Below are 21,519 nucleotides of genomic sequence, written 5' to 3'. Positions count from 1 at the left end.
GCCAACACATGGTTTGATGATGGCCATTAGCTTGGTGAGCTTCTAAACAGGATTACAGGCAGCAATTCATTGGCAGGACGAACTGGGGTGCTCTCAAAAGGATGAGGTGCGATGATAGTGTAGTGGTTAAGAGCGGTAGTCTCGTAATCTGGGGAACCGGGTTCGCGTCTCCGCTCCTCCACATGCAGCTGCTGGGTGACCTTGGGCCAGTCACACTTCTTTGAAGTCTCTCAGCCCCACTCACCTCACAGAGTGTTTGTTGTGGGGAAGGAAGGGAAAAGAGAATGTTAGCCGCTTTGAGACTCCTTAAAGGGAGTGAAAGGCAGGATATCAAATCCAAACTCCTCCTCTTCTTCTTCTTCTTCTTCTTCTTCTTCTTCTTCTTCCAACAACACCAAAGTTGTTTCCATTGAAACTGCTAACATGGAAAGGTCTAGCTTGGTGCTATCAGAGCTGCATTCCCCTCACCCATGAGCTCACAATGATGGGAACATATCTTGCTCCAGCAAATGAATGATCAGCTCACTTTAAGCTTGATTATCCCTTTGCAGTAATGTCAGTTACACGAGGAGAGGAGACCTAGAGGGCAAAGTTTGCCCATGAGTCAAAGGTCTCCCACACCTATTCTAATGGCTCAAGCAAGGAAAAAGATTGCACTCACAATGCAGACTGGTCAATACAGTAGCTGGTCAATACAGTGACCACAGCATGCCTAGCAAGTGTATATATGCAAGCTCCAGGTAACTTTTCATTCTAAAAGGGTCTTCTCTTGCAAATTATCCACACTGCAGCCTTCCACTGGTATGTTCTTTTTGCTGAAGAGAGGTCATCTGTGCACCTGTCCGTGCAACTGGATATATTTTTTAAATGATTATTTTAGGGCAGCCAATCCAAGAACTGCAATCCTGCTCCTCTAAACCTCCCGAACCTTCTAGCAGCAACACCAAAGTACTTTAAGATAGCACTGAAATGCTTACCAACAGTTTTCTTTTCCCCTATTCTCACAGGGTTGTATTTGATAGCTGAGTATAAGGCTTCAGTCATTGGAATAAGGAGAGAAGCAATTTTCAGTGATTTCCCCCTGAAGCTTCATGTGTTCCCCCTACATCTGATTTGGAGGGTCCCTAACCAAGCCCAAAATTGCTCCCCTAACCATTCAACTAACAGAAGTTGTAGTGCCAACCTAAGTGACACTCTGGAATATAACCCATCGTTTTTAATAGCAAACCTGCTTTTTAAAAAAGCAATAAAGCATCGCAATAATATGAGATACATGGGCATGAGCAGTTATAAAAGCAGTAAAGTTACAACTGGGTGTCCATTCTGTCATCATTATTTTGTGTTTTGTCTTAAAAAGTATTACACATGTAGAACCTAACTTGTGCCTAGACTAAGGATCTGGCTTGGCTGAAATCACTTCAACAGCCTAAGATAGTAAGTGAGTGGAACACTGCCATAGATTTGGAGCAACATCTGACCTCTTAGTGCTGCAAGGTACTACTGGCACAACTTAAACAGAGAGATAAGCACAGCCTCAAATACTTTCCACATTTTATTTACATTTGAAGACTAATTTTATTCTCAATCACATATCCATACACCTATTTTCCTTTTTTGTTTTGCTTCACTAAAACTTAAATGCATGGTTTATTAGAACAAAGACTGTAAACAAATATTTGCAATGTCCATTACATGTAACACACAGGAGCCGCTTAAAAGAAAATCATTTCCCCATTTTATAAATACAAGTATCAAAACAATCCTGACCGTATTCTGTGACACTACTAGCAGTCAGCACCCACACCTTTGCAAAAATTAAACAAGTTGAGCAATGGTATTTGCAGTACCTGCTACTGAAACAATTTTATCTGCAGCTCTTTTACTAAAGCAAGATGGATAAAGCATGCCATTTGTATTTTTTCTTCTTGAGAAAAAGTTTTCTGAAACATTATTCCACAGCAACCTGACACTTCCTGTCATGCTTTCGTCTTGAAACACCGGAGCTCCAATTTTAGGCTACTTCAGGTTTATGCTTAAAATTATAGTGCCTTGGTAAAGAGGAAAAATAATTGTGCTGCCTTTTTTTTTCTCTGATTGTGCCTGAAAACATATGGGGCATACATATACATATATATATTCTTTCAAATGTCCAGATCACGTACACCAGCAGAAACTCTTAATGTGTGGGTGGTTTGCATTGTGAGATTGAATCAAGACATTAAACATAAGTAGAAGTTGTTTAAGACAAGTTTGGGATTCAGCTAAAATTAATTGTTATAAGTTTGTCCTTCTGGAGGTTGTGGAAGCTTCATATTTTCTTTGGACATCATTAGACGCCTTAGCTCTTGAAGTACAACTTTAATGCTATAAGAATTTTGCCATTTTGCTAACACTGGTATGCTTCGTGCATCCACCTGTAAGGAAAGAAAGTGTACATTTAAGTAAGGCACATAAAATAACCAATTCCATAACTGTAGTAGCATGCTTGCATTGAGTTTTCAGACAACCTAAACACCAGCCACCTGCTCTTATGGTCTGGTGCTAACACTAGCTGCACTAGTACAGAAGTGGTAGGATTGAGGCCTTAATTATCACTGTGACTCCTCATAAACCGCTATGGATACATATGTCAAGGATGAGAATTTGTGGCTCCTTTTGAAGATTTTTTAGTTTTTATAGCTATTCAGGGAAAGTTTTCAAAACATTTGGCATCTCCTGTTAAACAGTTCAAGAGGAGGAAGGCAGGCGAAAATAATGTTTTGTCATATCTCATGGATAGGTTAGTAAAAACTGACCATTTTAGCTTAGCAACATAGTCAACAGAAACATGTAAATGTCAGCATGCATCAACTAATTAATTATTGGATAGTGCGGAAGCGATTTAACCTCTCTATGAATTCATCCTTAAAAAAACAGGCCAACTATTCTGTCTCTTATGAATAATTTGAGTTTGGATACAATTCAAGGAGCTTAGAATATACACTTGCAGCTGTTGGAATATAAAACAGAAACTATTGTGATGAATCAGCAAGGTAACAAAGAATACTGTTTCTTTAATAAGTAAAGAATGTATGAAACCCCTAAAGGCCATGAAAAAAAAAGCAACCCCAGAAAATGTGTTTATAGGTCTGGGATATACAACAGTCAAGATCTCACAGTACTTCCACAATGAATTTTTATACTATAGGACATTCTATAGAGGGTCTGTATTGAGAGTGGCTAGCCACTGGCCACCAAGTAAATTTCTGCCGCTGTCCCCCACACTGCCAAGTCCATAATTAAAAATAAAAATAAATGTGAGAAGGGGCTGCGGAGGATGGGTAAACCTCTCTGCCCACCCCAGCAGTCTCACAGTAGTCTCAATCATCTGATGAGCAGGGAAGGGGCAAGAGAGCCCTTTCTAAATCAGATGGCACGAATCAGACCCACAGGAGCAGTGGGCCCTGTACATTTGTGCATGCATGTGTGAGTGTGAGCAGCCACACCACCTGCTGACATTCAGCCTCCAGAGTGTTGGCCAAGAGCAAATGTAGACCTTGGATGACACACAAACCCCCAAAAATGTTAGCCACCCCTGATCCATACAGAATATTTTAGAGCTAGATCACAGTTCTTCCTAAAAAAAATCCAATATAACTTTAAGTTTGTTTGGGATTCATCAGTTCAGTTTTTACCTGACTGTTCACTCACAAATCAGCAACCTACTTGCAAGTCTACAGATCCCATTTAATGGATTTTCAGTCCATTACACTGAAATCAATGGCCTACTCAACTGGGGGAGAAACCAACACAACTGATACAGAGCAAGCCCAGACAACAGATGTGCTGTTGCTTTAAATTTATTCCTGTACTTGACTGAGAGAGACTCAAAGAGTCATTTTCACTGGGCAACTTCTGCAGCTTTAGTTGGATTGATCATAATAGAAAAATGGGAGCTAAAAGGACTAAGTTTGTAAAATTTAATTATTTAACATGACAGCAAAGGCAAACTATAATTGATGAATAGATTTCCTTTAATTTGCAGTACTCCAAATTATGGCTCCAATTGTAAAATTATAATATATGGACCCAAGGGCATGCCAAACATTACACATTTCCTAGATGAATCTCCTACACAGAGAAAGAGATTTGTGGCTTTGGCACGTTCCTATACACAAAATGTTTACTAATGTAAGAAGTTGATAATGTTGGCAGTCACAATTTTTAAAAAATGCTTTCCATTCCTTTAACTATTTCACACCACATAAAATTGATTAAGCCTCTTGTTTTTACTGTGACTTTATAACTTTGGTATGGATCCAGACTTGGTCAGAATAAACCCCACTGAAATCAATGGGGCAAAGTAATCATGAAAACTTAAGTTTCACTAATTTCAATGGGTCTGCTCTAAAAATGACTAAATGTGGATGCAACCCCTTGACCATAGGTACCACCAACACATAATATGACAGCACAATTTACAAATTAATGTGTTAATTGAGGGCATATAACAGCAGATGAACATACAACTTTGGGAGATTAAAAAAGAAACAGAATCCTTAACAGCTTTTCTGCAAAAAATCAACTGGCTTGATCATCTTGCATTCCATCTTACCATTCCATTGGAATTATTTATTCCATTCATATTAATTTTAGTTACGAATCTAACTGTTGGAGGTGCTTCTGGATATTTAGGCCCACACTCTACTTTCAAGCTGTATATTCGGTTTTCATAATTTGTCTAGTAAACAGAGGAGGGGAAAAAAGAATTAATCATACTGAAAGCTAATATGCATTCCAAATAACAATACTGAAACAAAGTCAGTCATCCCCATCTCAAGGATTGTGTGCAGAGCTGTTTCAAAATTGGTAAGATTCTGCTGACCAGCTGTTTGGCAGGAAAGAGGGGTAGCAGGTAAATTCAGCTTCCTGCTCTCTCCTAACAGCTGACTGGTGAAATTTTAATATTTTTTGAAGGGCTCCATGCATGCAGACTAGCTAAAGAACATGGCTTGTATATATCCCCAGTTCTCCAGCCATCTAGAGATACGTAGATAACACTAGCAGGATTGGGACAAATAAATATCTTATAATACTAAAGCAACAAAGGAGGTTCAGCTTAACTAAGGCTTAGCAAGAAGAAAATGGTGTTATCATTTCATGGCAGATTTTCCCCCTTCACCTGGTAACCATTATTTCAGGTTTCTTGCCCAAAGATTTTTATAAAATGAAAAACCTAGATGTATCTTCCCCTTAATACTCACAAAACAGCCAACCTCAATGCCACCATCATTCAAAGGATCCATTTTTAATAGAGAAACTGTGAGAAATATATACATGTAAACGCAGAACAAATGTGGCAGAAGGCAGCCAATAACCTCAAACAGAACTTTGAAACAAACCAAAATTGAGAAGAAGGAAGCGACAGAACTTAGGATGGGCTTCTGCATCTAGTAGTTGCTGAGATAAAGAGGAAGGTAATCACACTTGCTTTCCAAACTGAACTGTGCTTGAGTAAAGAAGCCCAATACCCATAATAGTGGAAAGACCTTCCAAAAAACATCACCCGTGCAATTAAAAAGCTTCTTCCCTTACACATATGAGAAACTATCTCCTCCTACTTTCCACATGTGTTGCAGTAGCCTTGTGGATCCTGGGCCTGTATATACATACCTAGTTCACAACGACCCCACTCAAGGCATCTCCCTGATCTGAAATACAATGTTGGTTCCTTCACAACACCTGTCAGCCCTAAAAACAATATTTAACTCTTTTATTATTTCACTGAGTAAAGTGGCTTATCATTAAAATTAAGTTCTAGTTTATTAGTTACTGAAGAATCTGAATTGTGTACTATATGGCATTGTCAAAACTACCTTATGACTCATTCTGATCTCAGTGTGGATGAAGTACTCAAATTACTGAACACTCCGAACAAATATGCATATCATATTAATCTGGGAAAATTGTGACCAGGGGTCACTCTAGTAATCAGACAGTGCAATTTCATCTTGATTGCTTAAAAACTGAAACAAGCAGCAGCAGCAGCGACATGGAAGTGTGAGAGGCTGCAGGAGGAATGGAAGAATGAGGAAGTCCTGTTGGGCAAACATTCCACACACAGGCAGGCACAACTGGGTATAATTCATAAATGGTAATTTTGTTGTGGGTTCCATTATGGTTGCATTTGAATTTTTATAGGTCACCTTGAAGGCTTCACAGTAGGAAGGTGACACAGAACTGTTTTAAATGAAACTGCATATACCGTAGTTTTTTTTTGCCGGGGGAGGGGGGAGAGACAATATAGATTTGAGAATTCCCTTCATGAATGTTCTACACTGGGGTGGAGAACCTCTCTCTCCATGAAGGCCACATTCTCTCATGGGCAACCTTGGGAGGCAGGCAACATGTCCATGGTGCATGCACCCAGATGCAAAACAGAGTGGGAATGTAGGCAAAAGTCAGCAGAACAGTGGCTGTGACTCGTTACCCCTTTCAGTAGATTACATTTCAGCCATGCAAAAGTCAGCTTTCTACACACCCAAACACCAACCTCTATCCAGGCAAGCAAGAGCCATTATCACAATTCAAACATACATCGCCCCCCTCAGGCAACAGCACTTGAGAAGCACACAAGAAGTGTTGGTGAGGGATGTGGACAAGGGAAGGTTCCAAGGTCCAGAGAGTCTTGGAGGGCCCGAGATTCACTACCGCTGCTCAAAAACCTACTGGGCTCAGTGCTCAGTGACCATCCAAACTAACTAAATTAAAACCTTTCCCTATCCCATAGATGCCGTATCCCTTCATCTTCAGAGAAGACAGAAGCTGCCCACAGAATTTTAGTATATAATTTCTCATCACTTACCCAGACTGCTTCTTACCATTTAGCTAGATTTAGAATGAGTTCCAGGAATATTTACTATTCCTTCCACAACACTGACCAGAACACCCTCAAATCCTATCATTGCTGGGATCCCCTTTTCTCAGAAAAGACAGATTTGCCTAAGCTTTGACTACTGTGTCAAAGATGTTTAAGTAAGCACATTGACAGGTCAGTTTTGGGGAAACAGAACTAGAATTGCCTTGCCCTAGCTGCTCTCAGTCTCTACATATAATTAATGCAACTACAGTAAAATGGGATCAAAACAAATTCAAATTGATACTAACTTTAAGACATTCAGTATGTGTGATGCTGAAGCAGAAACAATGATTGATGCTGCTAATTTTATGAATGATCTTCAAAACTAAAATAAAAGGAAACCAGTCCTAATATTAGTACCAAATCCTCTCTATCTTTGGTCAGAATTTTACTCTTGGATTATAGCAGCTTCCTCCAAATTTGCAGTTCACCATGACCTCTTCCTACCAATGTTCCCATGATTTCTTGTATTTTACTCCTTGGGTATGTCTCCCCCCCCCCCCCCGTGCTACCTAGAAACACACATATGCACTGAAAACTATATGAGGGTGAGGGGAGAAGAGTTCACTCCAATTCCTCAGGAATTGAAGAAAATGAAGTGCAAGTGCCAGAAGATAAGAACATCCTAAGGAGAAACACAAGTGAAGAAGCCCTCTGTTTGCAAAACTGGCAGATTAATAAAAAATAAACACACATTTGGCCAAAGTATAATGCAGGTTGAATCTACAAGAGAAAGCTCAGCATCTAGCTATGTCTGAAAATTGTGGCAGATCATACAATTTTGTGTGTAACTGTGTGAAGATTAAGTTTTTCTAACCCTATTCTTTGCTATCCAGAAAACTTGGTATATACTCTATGCTAGAATCACGGAAGCCAGTAAAACAAGTTACTGCCGGCATAGCCCTATTTTCAAAGCTACCATTCATACCAAATGGCTGAACCAGTCAGGTAATCTAACCCGTTTTCTTACTAAAGGCGCCTGGGTGGGCTACCCAAAGCCAACTTCTGCCTTAGCACCAGTGGTAGGTCCGAAAAACCACCATCTGCACCATGGCTCACTAACCGAAAACCCCATCAAGTGCAGCATCTAGCTGAGCTGGCTTAGCAACAGGCATTGTGTTTATTTTAATGAACTGAATAGAATGCAATACTATGAGTCATAGGGGTGTGGAGAGTCTGTGTATGAACTTAACAGTGCTTAGCTTATTTTTTAGCTGCTATTTATAAATTATAAATGACATATTGATTTGTTAATCATATGACTTTTGCTGGTAATTGTGATGTTTACCTTATTTTTTAGTTGCTGCTTTGTTAATAGTGTTTTATAGACTGTAGTGGTAGATTGGTTAATTATGTTATATGATTTATGCTGTACTTCTGTTGCTCTATTATGCTCTATTATGTTATTGATATTTATTGTTTGTAAGCCACTTTGCAATTCATTTGAATGTAAAGCGGCAAAGAAATACAATCAATCTTAACTTTGCCTATGGGCAGAAAGCAATTACATTTCTGTCCAATTCCTGGATGCCCAGAATACTCCTATTATATTAATTATATTATATTATATTTTAGCAATATGTCAGCCATACAATATGCAGATACCTGATTTTCAAAGACTAAATGTGTCTGGGGTAATGCAAGGGTAGGGGCTGCCTTTGGAGTGCATGGCAAGAGCAGCCAAGCCAAAAAGCCACAGTATCCTGAAGTGATCCAGATGTTGCTGCTACTCCAACCTTCTCAAGCCAAGGTTCAAAGGGAAAGCCAGAGCAGATTGTTGGCTTATGGAAGGGGTGGAGAGAAGGTAGACCAGGCTAATTTGCAATAGATTGGACAAGGCTTCTGCCTCCTAACAGCATAAAATAAAATAAAAATACTTTTCCCACCTACAGTAGGCTGCTGAAATCTAATCAGGCACGGACTTGTGTTAAAAACTGAGCTCAGTTCAGTTCCAGTACTGAAAACAAATTTGAAAGGTTCAGAATGTCATTAGGGCATACTGGGTTCTTTATTAATGGCTGAATCTCTTTCACACTAAGCTGTTGGGAGTAGATCCTGGGGTTATAATACAAAACAAATGAGATGTGACTAGCATGATACCAGGCTCTGCTGCCAACATGCAGGTCTTAAAGGGAAAGGAGGGGAAGGCCACAGAACTCTGTGTACACTGGATAGCCATGTCAATTGTCACCATCCACATCAAGTTACTTTGTTTGTTATGCCTGCACACACAAGCACACATAAAACTAAAGGAAGGGAGAATATTTGGTGCCATAAGCTCAGTGTGACTAACAGGCACACACTGAAGTGGTATATTATAAGTTAAAAACCAAAATAGAACATCTCATGTTTCTAAAGGCCCAAACTGTTTCTTGGCAGAACTGAAATTGTTGTTTAATGAGGGATAGCTAATATCATCAATGTGTTGTTTGAATGCACACAACAGAAATATGCATCTGTGCTGGGCCACAATTGCATACTACTGAATATGCATTTGGAACACTTCAACTTGAGCAGAAGTCACCATGAGACACTGTCATCTAAATACAGATTTGATAGTATTCAATAAAATGTAAAAAAATTACCATTGTCCTTAATGTTACAATTATGTGGCCCCCATATTGACCTGGGCCTATAAGAAACCATTCCACACCTTTCTACGATTGTTACCAATTGTGAAAAAGCAAGGTTAGCTATAGGGCTAACTTCTGTTATAGCTTATAAAATTCCTAATTGAATTCTGATATTCATCAATCTTTGGGCTGAATCCAATTAAGTTACTCAGAATAATACACTGAAATTGATGAGTCTACTCTTTGACTTAGTTGATTCACCCCATAGCATAACCCATAGCTAACAACCATGCATTGCAAATGTTTGAAAAGTTCCGCTAAATGAAGATTTAACTTATAGTACTGACCCTTGGTGGTCCAATAATCATGCCCGTCCACCTTGTAAGTGTCATGTCTTCGTCATCTTCGAGGCCCCAGCTTACTGTACCATCTCCTACTCCTTTCTGACCTTCTTCAAGTTCTTCCAACAAGCGAAAATTACGAGGGACTTTAACTATTTGAAAAAAGTAAAGCAATGTAAATAGCGATGTTCAAAATCACAGCTGATCTCTTGTCACGTCTTAGCATGAAGGCCTGGTTGAGCCAACTAAAAAATCCACACCTGAGAATTTATGCATATAACACATTTTACTGATATACATATTGAATTGCAACCAATGTGAAAAACAAACTTATTTCCACTTATGAAGTATCATACAACATGGAATCTTAAATTCCTCAGCAACATCAAATTATTTGGATGCAGATTTGATTTTCTTATGTTGTTTTTTTTCAAGTGACAGTCTAAATTAAATGATCAAATTTCATATCTGGAAGTCATATACAGCCATAATTTTCACCATTTAGTTCATCAATTTTCTGCTTCAGAAAGTAAGTTTTAATATATGACAGTTACCTCAGCGGTACAACAGTAAGCACTACTCAGTCATTACTTCTCTGTGGAATACTGGTTACATTCAGACAATCCTTTATGAGTTTAAGATGAAATAAGCGGCTCTTATTTTTAGCTGTAAGTCATCTTGAGTACCATTAGAGGAAAAGTTGGGATATAAACAAATATATAATAATTATTATAGTAGTAATAAATATGAGTCTTTGCCCAAACACTCAGCTTATTTGCTCCTCCCTCTGCAGCATAAGCAAACCCAAAAAATTATGGTCACCACATTTGAAACAAGCTAGAATATTAAACCGTACTTTAAGTGGGTTAACTGTCTTAGCTTGTTCCAAAGCTCGTAAGCCTAGTTTCCGAGGGCACTATGGTTCATTAGGTGCTTCCTGGTTTGATTGCTTACATTGCAAACGGATGAGCAAAGGGGCTCAGTGCATGGGGTATGGGCTTGTTTGTTTATCACTTAATCCTGCTTTTCGCTATATGTCTCACAACAATTTACAGAAAATCAATGATATTGTTCGTTATCTTTTATTATAAAGCCAATATCATCATTTGAACTGGTCCTAGTCACACATACTGCATATTAAATAAGAATATTGTGCACACAAATTCTAATTGAGATGAACTTCAGAACTAGAAGGCATTTAAGAAATATTGCTCTTTGCAATTGTCTAACTAAACAACAGTTCAGAGTAGAAATCAGTTACTTCCCATTTCATAACAAAAGTAAGAATACAGGAAAGCATTCATTTCTCGCAGAGGACTGGTTGTATGAAAAGGATTAGAGAAGCAAATTCACAATACACCATTTTCCTACAAATAAAGGGATGCATTTCAAAATATGATCCAAATCCACAAACTGTACTGGCAGCTCAAACGACTGTATCAGGTTACTAAAGCAGGTTTGTACATATCTGATCCCTTGCATAGGTCGAACAATTATGCAAGCATGCAATGCCTGCCCTAAGTTGCTTTGACCACAAGCATGCTCAGGTGGCTATTTTGGGAGTGAAAAGTGCTAAGGGATTTTAACAGATAATATCTTCAAGACTTCTAAATACCAAAGATGCTGGAGATCTAAATGTGTATTCATTATGCTGAAATACAGCAATGGGAGATAATGAGTTGACCTATGCCATACTGTGATATCACACAACCTGTAAAGGAATACACTGTAGATTCCAATAAAGTGGTTGCCTTTTATAATTACAAAAAACCAGAGCAGGAAATCCTAACCATGGGAAGGTTATCACCATTACTGGCCATTTTTCATTCTTAGAGTAAAAGCTTCCCCACCGCACTCTGCTTCAAGCAGGACTACAAATATATTTGGCTTTAAAAGAAAAAGGGAAGTTAAATAAACCAGGATTTGCCCCACTATAAGCAAAGCAGTAATTCCCTATGCTATCACTCCAGGACATATGACTAAAATCAGCTTGAGCATACACACAACCAAAAGCATGCTTTACACTAGCCAATAAGCAGTTTCCCCTTACACACCAAAAGATCTCCTTTCCATAAGTGCCCTGCTATAGTTTCCAGCTAAGATTAAGAATGCCCAATGGTTGCCATGGAAAACAGTTTTTGAATTAGAACCCCTCACAATACAGCAATGTATTGCAGACTAAATTTTAAAATTGCTCACATGCTCTAGCTGCTCAGTACCTTTGTTTGTATAGAATCATATCACCATTACCAAACGGTGAACATTTGGATAATACACAAAACATTTGTATGTATTGCTGTGCAGCCTCAGACTCACATTCTGTACAGTGTTATTGTACAAAGAAGAACAGATATTTCTAAACATGCAAAACTACATTTAGCATCTGATAAAGGCCAGAACCATTTCTTTCTGCATGATTAGCTACATGCTCAGTTGACTACAAAAATACCCCCCTTTTGGACCAATAATTACCTCCCCTAACTGCAGCATTAAATATTATATCCATGTGCATAATGAAAACATAGAATTATAGAGTGGAAGGTACCCCAAGGGTAATCTAGTCCAATACCCTGCAATGCAGGAATCTCAACTAAAGCATCCATGACAGGTGGCCATACAACTTTTGCTCAAAAACTTCCAAGGAAGGGGAGTATACCACCTTTCAAGGTAGTCTGTTGTACTGTCAAAAAGCTCTTACTGTCAGAAAGTTCTTCTTGGTGTTTTGTCAGAATCCCTCTTCTTGTAACTTGAAGCCATTGGTTCAGGTCCTACCCTCCAGAGCAGGAGAAAACAAATTTGCCCCCATCTTCCATGTGGTATCCCTTTCAATATGTGAAGATGCCTATCATCTCTCCTCTCAGTCTCCTCTTTTCCAGGCTAAACATACCCAACTCCCTCAACCATTCCTCATATGGCTTAGTTTCCAGACCTGTGGTAATCTTGGTTGCCCTACTTTGTCCACCTACCAGTTTGTCAATATCCTTCTTAAATCTGGCACCCAGAAATGGCCATGGTATTCTAGGTGTGGTCTGACCAAGGCAAAATAGTGTGGTTTTGTGACTTCCCTTGATCTGGCCACTATACTTCTTTTGCTGCTGCATCACACTGTGGATTCCTATTAAGTTTGTCATCTATTTCACATGCACTACTGGCAAGCCAGGACTCCCCTATCTTATATTTGTGCAGCTGGTTCTTGCTGCCTAATTGTAGAACATAGCATTTTTCCCTGTTGAAATTCATTTTGTTAGTTTTGGCCCAGTTCTCTGATCTGTTAAGATTATCTTGAGTCCTGATTCTGTCTTCTGCAGCTACCCATCTACAAATTTGATGAGCATCCTCTCAATTCCTTCATCCAAGTCATTTATAAAGACACTGAACAATGCTGCTGCATCCCACTTTTCACTTTTTCCCCAAGATGAGGAACTATTTGGGTTCACTCAGTCAACCAGCTACAAATCCACCTAACAGTCACCCAATCCAGTCCACAATCCACCAACTTCCCTGCAAGAATATTATGGGGCACTATGTCAAAAGCCTTACTGAAAACAAGATACACTATGCCCCCATCATTCTCATGATCAACCACACTTTTAACTCTGTCTGGCATGACTTGTTTATAGAAACCCATGCAAAGTCTTAGTAATCAAAGCACTATTTCTTAAATTCTCACAGACCAACCCTTTACTGCTATCTATATACCAGGTCTTCTTTTCTCACATTTTTGAAGATTGGGAGAATCTGCAGAGACCTCACCTGTTCTACAAATTTCTCAATTATTATAGGCAGAGACTTGGAGATCACATCTGCAAGCTCTTTTAGTACCCTTGAGTGCAGCCCATCAAGCACTGGAGATTTGAATTCATTTAGTAACTAAGTGTTCCCTAGCCACTCTTTTCCTATCTTGGGCTGCAGCTCCCTCCTTGCATTGTTTATTCTGTTATCACCGGCTTGGTCATTGCTTTCCTTTTGGGTGAAGACAGAGGCAAAGCAGGTGTTAAGCAATTCTGCCTTCTCTCTGTGACCCTATAGCATTTCTCCATCTTCTCCATGCAGAGGACCTATACTTGCTTGTTCTACCTTTTGCTTCGAAAATGTGCCAATAAAGATTTAGTAAATTAAAATAATAACCCCAAATTAGTGGATTTTCTGTGCTGAGTGTTATCTTTGAAAGGAGCTTTTCCTCGCCCAGAGGCAGATTCATAATGAGAGTATGAAATGAACTCTCATTAGCTGTTTACATTTGCTGCAGAAGCTTACGGTTCCCTTAAGAGAACACAGCTTGGAAACTGTTTTTGTATGAAGTTTGATGGGAGCTATGCAAGGCAGTTTATGGTTAATGGACAAATTAAGAAAGGCATGTCAGTGATGCCCAGAGACTATCCTACAACACCCTAGTTTTCATGGAAAGACATGCTGCTAAAAACAAAATTCTGGCCTGAATTGCAGCAAACTCTGGCAAAATTCTGAATAGTTTTGTTATAAATAAGTTGTAAATGTTTAATGGAAAAAATAAATTATGTATGTATCAGTTTATGTTTTGTATTTCATCAGTAAAAAATAACTGAAATGAGTTGCTATTTAAAATACTGTGGATGTATTGTTGACTGCATTTATTAAACGAGTAAAAACAGCCAAGCAGTCATATGTCTGGACATAGAAATACTGTACTGCTTATTTTGTTTTTTCTGCGTTGGCACAAATACAGGTAACTGGAGATCATCATGGGATCCAATACGACATCCTATATTTTGATTGTCACTCAAGAACTTCAATGCAAAACAGCAATTATGTTCATGCTAGCAATACTTTTAAATCCAGATTTCATGATTATTGGGAAAGCACAACATATAAAGTTGAAAAAGTGAGTTGTAATATTAACCAGATCTGTGCATAGCAACCTGCTCCACAGAGAGCCATATGTATGTACAATGTATTTCCCAGTAGAACTGGTTTAAACCACTAAATGGTTTGGGACCGACTATCTTAGCAGCTTGTATTCTGTGTCCCATCACAGAATATTAAGATCAAGCAAGTGTTCCCCCCTCACTAGGTTTGAAACTCCACCCATCCCCCATCAAGCCTGACTTATGAAGGTATTTTGTGACAAATGTTAAAACAGGGCTATGGGTGGGTTTGATATTATTAAGAAGTTTTAATTTTTATTAATGTATGGCTTTATTTGGCTAATTCCTATGTGGCTGTAACACAATTAAAAATAATTAGACTAATAGATATACATGTTGTGAATCTGAAAGAAAATGCCTTTTCAAGATAATTGAACAATGTGCACAGCTTCCAGGTTAAAATTATTTACAGTTTATTCAGCACAAGGTACCAACCACAGTTACAAAAACAATCACCTATTAACGGTGTTTAAATAAAAGGCTGGAATACAGGAACACAAAGTCAAAATTATTTAAATACCCTTTCAAATTCAGTATCTATCAGTGCTGTGAAAGATCCAGGTGCGAAACATATTGCCAACGATGAAAAGGAAGATAATGACAGTTCAAGCAAGTAGACCCAGGTTATTAAAAAGTTATTAAAGGTTATTATTTTCAAGTAAAATTCTTTGGTAACACCATCTATGATTAACAACAGACTTCAAGGACAACATGCCATAATAATTTGACATGTTTAAATCTCAAATGAATTTTGTAACATAATCCATAGTATAAGTTATGGATTTTACTTCACATTAATTTTGAATAACTGCCACCCCTCGTTCATAAGCACTACTCAGCTGCAATATTTCCACTTCACCAATAACCGCATGAACTGGAAGACTGATAAACATTTGCATTTCTACCATTTTATGAGAAGTGGGGAGAATTGAGACATAGTATTGAAAAGCTGTGGTAGGAACTAGAATAAACTGAAAGTGGGAAGAAGGGTGCGGGGAATTAGGAAAGTGGGGATGCTGAAAAGTGGGCAGTATACAAAAAAGGCAAGAAATGGGATTGGGATAAAAGGGGATGTAGGGAGGAAACGAAAGAGAAAGTCAGGAAAACGGGAACTGTAAGGTCCAAGTATTAAAGGTTTTGGTTTCGCTTAGCCTACTGCCTCAGCAATACGATTAAAATAAACAGAAAGTAAATTCAATACAAAGCCTCAAAGCTCATCGCTAACTGGTGACCAGCAAAACCAAATTTCCTTCTGGAGTTTTGCAGGAAATACTTCGACAAGATCACAAACGGGAAAGGAGGGAAGCGTGCCAGTAACAAAAATTCATACGCAAGATTGACAACGGACCTCATCAGCAAAAAGACCAAGACAGAACTTAATTACACGCCCCCATACACACTTTGTGTGTTTTTTGTTGAACGTATCTGTCCTACCCTCAGCAACCAGCAACGCCTGCACTTAGAAATCGGCGATATTAAAAGCCACCTAAATGCCACTGGGGTCGGCTTCGTTTTCGAAGAGAGGGGAAATATTTATCAGTATTACGTTGCGGGGGGAGGGCGGAAGAGAGACTCAAGAAACGCCACATTTCCGCTCACCCAAACCCGAACCGAGCGTGAGAAGGAGGTCCGAAGACCCCGAATTCCACCTTCCCCTGAACAAAAACCGACCCCAGGAGCGGAAAGCTGCCTCGGCCTCCCCACCTCCCGGCTGCACCGCCTGCCTCTGCCAGCCCCGCAGGCGTCTCCTCCCCGCATCCCTTGCAGCACCAAGAGGAAGACTCCGGCCCCAGCGCCAACCCCCGCGGCCTCCCCGCCCTCCTCTCCCGCCGGCGCCGGAACCTTGGCCCGGCTGCGCTGGCGCCGACCGCTCTCCACGGAATGAGCCGCGCCGGGGACCCGCCACCGGGGTCTCTAGGGAGAGAACCCCCCTCCCCGGCGAAAGCCCCCCGCCAGCCCTTCCAAGGCGCCCCCCCCGCCTTCCTCTCAACACAGACCTGTGGATCCGGCCATCTTGTCCAAACCCCTCCCCCACCAGCCAGGAAACACACGGGCGCCGAGCACGTGACTTCTGCCTTGCGCCCTACGTCACTTCCTGGAAACTAGCCCCGCCTCGCGCTGGCGTTTGCTGCTTCTGCGCGTCGAGAGGGTGGCGGCTAAGGCGGCTGCAGATAAGGGAAGGGAAAACACCGACTGACCGGGGTGGATGGAGAGGGAGGGATGTAGGGAGGCGGCTACGCGAAGCAACTGACAGGAGAAGAGAGCCCTTCAGGGCATTTGTCGCTCTGGTGTCGGGAAGTGAGGCTGCGAAAGGGTTAATTACGGAGTTTGCGGAGGTAGCCAATGGGGTGGCCTCCAGGTGGTGGAGGACTCCAACTCCCATCAGCCCCGGCCAGTATGGCCAATAGTCAGGGATGATGGAGCTGTAGTCGAATAAAACCTTAACCTACAGAGGCTCGCTTGGTGTATTAAATGTTGGGAAACTGATATGAAATGCACAGGCAGTGATAGTTGCTCACAGTACCAGTCACCACACAGAAGCAGCTTAAGATCCAAATACTTTACTATGGCAGAAGATAAGGCTCAGTAAAACGGTTCTAGATGTAGAGTTATACGGCTTGTAGGCTTTTGCAGATGCAGATATATACGGATACATACAAGTAAAAAGTTTCTCTGTTGCTCCAAATACTGTAAACTTCAACATTTCAACGTGTAACACTGGACTAGTAACACCAATGGACTGATGACTCACAGACTAACTGAGCTGACATATATTAATCACATATATAGTTGGAGCACTAGGCCGTTACCATAGTAACTGGCTTGGCTGACCTAGCACCTGCTATTAGTTCATCCATGGAGTGATTTATGCTCATGAAGGACATTACCCCTTTTAATTTCCAGTTGCTCCAACATTAAATACTACTGTATTTAATACAATACTACTGTATTTAATACACTATTGTGTTTCATGCAAGGGAATTTATTTCCTGCTCAAAACAGAAAGACAAGGCTATAGGTTGAATTCATACCATAACTCAAGCACTGCATGTTACCCTCCTTCCTGACTGTAGAGAACAAATGTGGAGTCTATGGCTCTTCAGATGTTGCTGGAAGTTACAACACCTATCAGTCCCAGCCAGCAAGAGTCATGGTCAGGGATGATGGGAGTTAAATTCCAACAACATCTGGAAGGCCATATATTCCTCATCCTCCCTTCCCTGTAAAAAGTTAGAGAAATAACTTCTGTGTTTGTGTTAGCTTTTGCTGCTTTGATTTATTTATAATTGAAGGTTTTTATAATTTATATTTTGTATTGTATATTATATTTTTAATTGTAAACTGCTAAGGGAACTCAGTTATGTGGATGGAAGAGAAATGTAATTTTAAAATTGTTCTCTGAGGGTGCTTAGTCCAGTGCTGTCATTAGAGCCTGAAACAGTTTTTATCGGCTTCAGTTGATACACTAGCCGCAACCGTACCTGGATGGACCATGCTCTGGTGCACACATACATTTAGATTACTGCAATGCATTATACATGGAGCTTTATTTAAAAACAGTCAGTAGATCTAAAATAGTTGATGCAAAATAGGACTACAATATTGTTTTACTGGGACTGGATGTTTTGATCATATTAAACCTGTCAGTGCTTAGCCAGCTGAACTGGCTCTCATTTTGTTTCTGGCCCAATTTAAAGAGCTGATTTTAACCTCTTAATTCCTAACAGCTTAGGACCAGGATACTTGAAAGATAATTTTCTCTCATATATACATGTTTGAACATTAAGATCCTCACCAGTTTCTCTCATATATACATGTTTGAACATTAAGATCCTCACCAGAGGCTCTGTTCTATGTGCACCAAAAATCTCTTCTGGGAGTTCTCCCAAGCCTCTTGAGCAGATCTGGGGGAGGCGGCACACAGGGAGAGGAGAGAAGGAAATTCCATTGTGCAGGTGGACGTTTTTGCACAAATGGAACAACTTTGTTGCATACAACCCTATGTGCTGGAAATCTGGTCCTTGATACAAGAATTAAAAGTATCGGTCTTGATCCATAAGAAAACATGTATACCAGGACAATGCTTTTATTAGACAAATGAAAATATCACAAAACAGTGTGCAAGCTTTCAAAGTTCTCCAGAACTACTACTCCCACATTCCATTTTAAGATTGTAATCAGATGCAGACTCCATGGCTTCGCCATCATCCTTTCCCCCCCCGCCCTCCCTTTCTTTCGCAACCGTTTGTTTTCTGACATTTTGGACAGCCAGATAAAGGATTTGCCCTAATAAGGATTTTGGAATTCTCCTTGATACAAGGTACTTAAATATAAGTTTTGACCTGTTTCTAACATTTCTTCTTGAGCAAGATTGCTGAACATGTGTTGAAGATCAGTTGCAGACATTCTTGGAATCTGACCACCCACGGTTCAAATATCATGGCTGCTCCATCTCCTTGATAATTTTGGTTGCCCTTTTCTGAACCTTTTCCAACACTACAATATTATTTTTGAGGTGAGGTGACCAGACTGAAACTCCCCTCAACTTTTAACAGTATTAAAACACACCACAGAATTTTAACCAAACTTACCTTACTTTTGAATATTCTATTAAAATACACAAAAGACAAGCATAAATTGGAGAATGCGGGCATCGATCCCGCTACCTCTCACATGCTAAGCGAGCGCTCTACCATTTGAGCTAATTCCCCTCACAAGATGAAGAGTTTAACCTTTGGTGACTCATCTCTCCTTGGTGATTCATCTCCTTGGCTGGCAGATTGGGAGAAGTTCCACTGAAATTTGAGCTGCACTGTTTCAGCCTGCAGACATAGGGCTGCAGTTTAGACTAGAGGATTACCAGTACAAACCAAGGCACTTCTACTCAGAAGTAGATCCCTACTGAGTCTACTTGGACTTACTCCCCAGCAGCCTAAGAATTCTGGCGTAGTAGTGTCCAGCTTAATCAAACCTGCCTTTAACTCCAAACTACAGTATGGAGATCAGTTTTATTCTGAATTTATTTTTGACCTCATATGCCCGTTTTGCTCCTTTTTTCCTCTTCGGGTGATCCAGATGAAAAGGAGGGCAGGGCTCCTTTGTTTTAAATTGTTGCATAGAAGAGGGCATTTTGACAGGTGCCATTGGACAAGCCAAGGTGAAAAAGCTAGACCTACCAAAGTATCTTCTGCACACAACTATGAAAGGGACCATTGCAGATGCACCTTCTCCTGTCTCTTGTTTCCTTCCTTCCATCTAAAAAGAAAGCCAAACAAACAAACATACAAATAGTGATGGTGATGTCCCTTAGATTGGGCTGTGACACAAGTATCCTAGGGAATCCTCATTTTAGCTTGTGCCCCCCTTCATGCAATCAATACAGAATACTGATGATGATTAAACTGCCTTTCTTTTACATAGCCTGTGACAATAAACTTCCTTGGGATATCTCTGTAACAGTTCTATCTCTGCCCCGGTTTGTCTCTCTTGCCAAGGGGGAGGGGTTTAATTCCTTGTGAGCTCAGCACCCCCCCCCCCAGATGTCCTCTCTTTAAATTAGTGCTCTCCAGATTTGGGCTGGGTTTTCAGCACACCCCTTTCTCATCTTTCCCCTTTCTCTGCTCTGTCTCTCCTTCTTTAATTGGCCTGGCTGGGGTTTTGTTGGCTGCTCTTGCACGTGGCTCTTCCAGAGATTCGATCCGTGCCTGTAACAGTATTGAAATGCTTTGAAACCTGATGTTGCTAATTCACTGCAGAAGAATAAAATATCTGCCTTCTGTCCAAGTCCAGAGAGTTAAACTCCCGGAAGGAGAGGATTAAAAGCACAGATGTTCAGCACCGCGTTGTTTCACTGCTTGCTTGCGCGAACTGCCGGCCAGGGAACAACTGCATGAATGTTTGCTAGACAGTTCATTTCCTGCGATGACGCACTGAAGGGTGAGCGCTGAAGAAGCTGGGAGCGAAGGGGAATTAGCTCAAATGGTAGAGCGCTCGCTTAGCATGTGAGAGGTAGCGGGATCGATGCCCGCATTCTCCAGTATTATTTTATTTTATTTTTGTGGATGTGGGATGCTGCTGCTAGTGGGAAGCAGGAAACAGAGAAGTAAGAAAATAAGTTGACTATCCAATGCCTAAGACAAATAAAAATATATTCAAAATTGCAGTATTGTGTATTGAAATCCTAAAAACTGAATGCACCACACTGGGCTCTATCCAGCTAAGTTATTTAGAGGAGACTCATTGAAATCAATCATGGAGCTGGAAGGGACCATCGCAAGGAATCATCTGGTCCAACTCCCTGCACTGCACAAATGTGAGGTTCGAGCCCATGACAGTGAGATTAAAGAGTGTCCTGCTGTACCGGCTGAGCTATTAACCTAAGTCATGATCATGCATTTAAATGGGTCTACTCTGAGTAGGACTGGTATGGGATACTATGCTTATAGTAGGTTGTGAAAGGACGATTCCTAGAAAGAAGTGTTTTAGCAAAATATGCCAGTGCAGAAGACCAGGCAGCTCATTTCCTGCGATGGCACTCCTAAGGGTGACGACTGCATAACACCAGTAGGAAGGGGAATTAGCTCAAATGGTAGAGCGCTCGCTTAGCATGCGAGAGGTAGCGGGATCGATGCCCGCATTCTCCAGGTTGTGCTCTCTTTATGTCACATATTTATTTCCCTTCCTTATAGCTGCTGGCCAAACGAGAACCAGTCCGTTGTTGGACACATTGCTGCTTAATAACGCGAAAACTAATGGCTTAGATAGAGCAGGTTACCCGATAGCTGTAACCTGATCAGTATTTG

General features: G+C 40.4%; 1 protein-coding gene across 2 annotated transcripts; it reads right to left on the bottom strand.

The window, feature by feature from the left end:
* Positions 1-1,539: 1,539 nt before the first annotated feature.
* On the bottom strand, positions 1,540-16,841 carry UBE2V2 (ubiquitin conjugating enzyme E2 V2). 2 transcript variants are annotated; one of them, XM_083624204.1, is made up of 4 exons: positions 16,714-16,841; positions 9,819-9,964; positions 4,595-4,720; positions 1,540-2,414 (listed from the first exon to the last, which is right to left on the bottom strand). In XM_083624204.1, the coding sequence occupies exons 1-4, from the start codon at positions 16,727-16,729 to the stop codon at positions 2,268-2,270; spliced, it is 435 nt and encodes a 144-aa protein (XP_083480330.1). In that variant the 5' UTR covers positions 16,730-16,841; the 3' UTR covers positions 1,540-2,267. The 2 variants fall into 2 exon arrangements, with proteins under 2 accessions (XP_083480330.1, XP_083480331.1); XM_083624205.1 differs by lacking the exon at positions 16,714-16,841 and adding an exon at positions 10,367-10,391.
* Positions 16,842-21,519: the final 4,678 nt, after the last annotated feature.

This window comes from Podarcis filfolensis (assembly GCF_964270895.1).
Source record: "Podarcis filfolensis genome assembly, chromosome: 7".
NCBI classification, from domain to species: domain Eukaryota; kingdom Metazoa; phylum Chordata; class Lepidosauria; order Squamata; family Lacertidae; genus Podarcis; species Podarcis filfolensis.
Note: the sequence above shows the minus strand (reverse complement) of the source record. Positions and strands in the feature narration are given on the sequence as shown.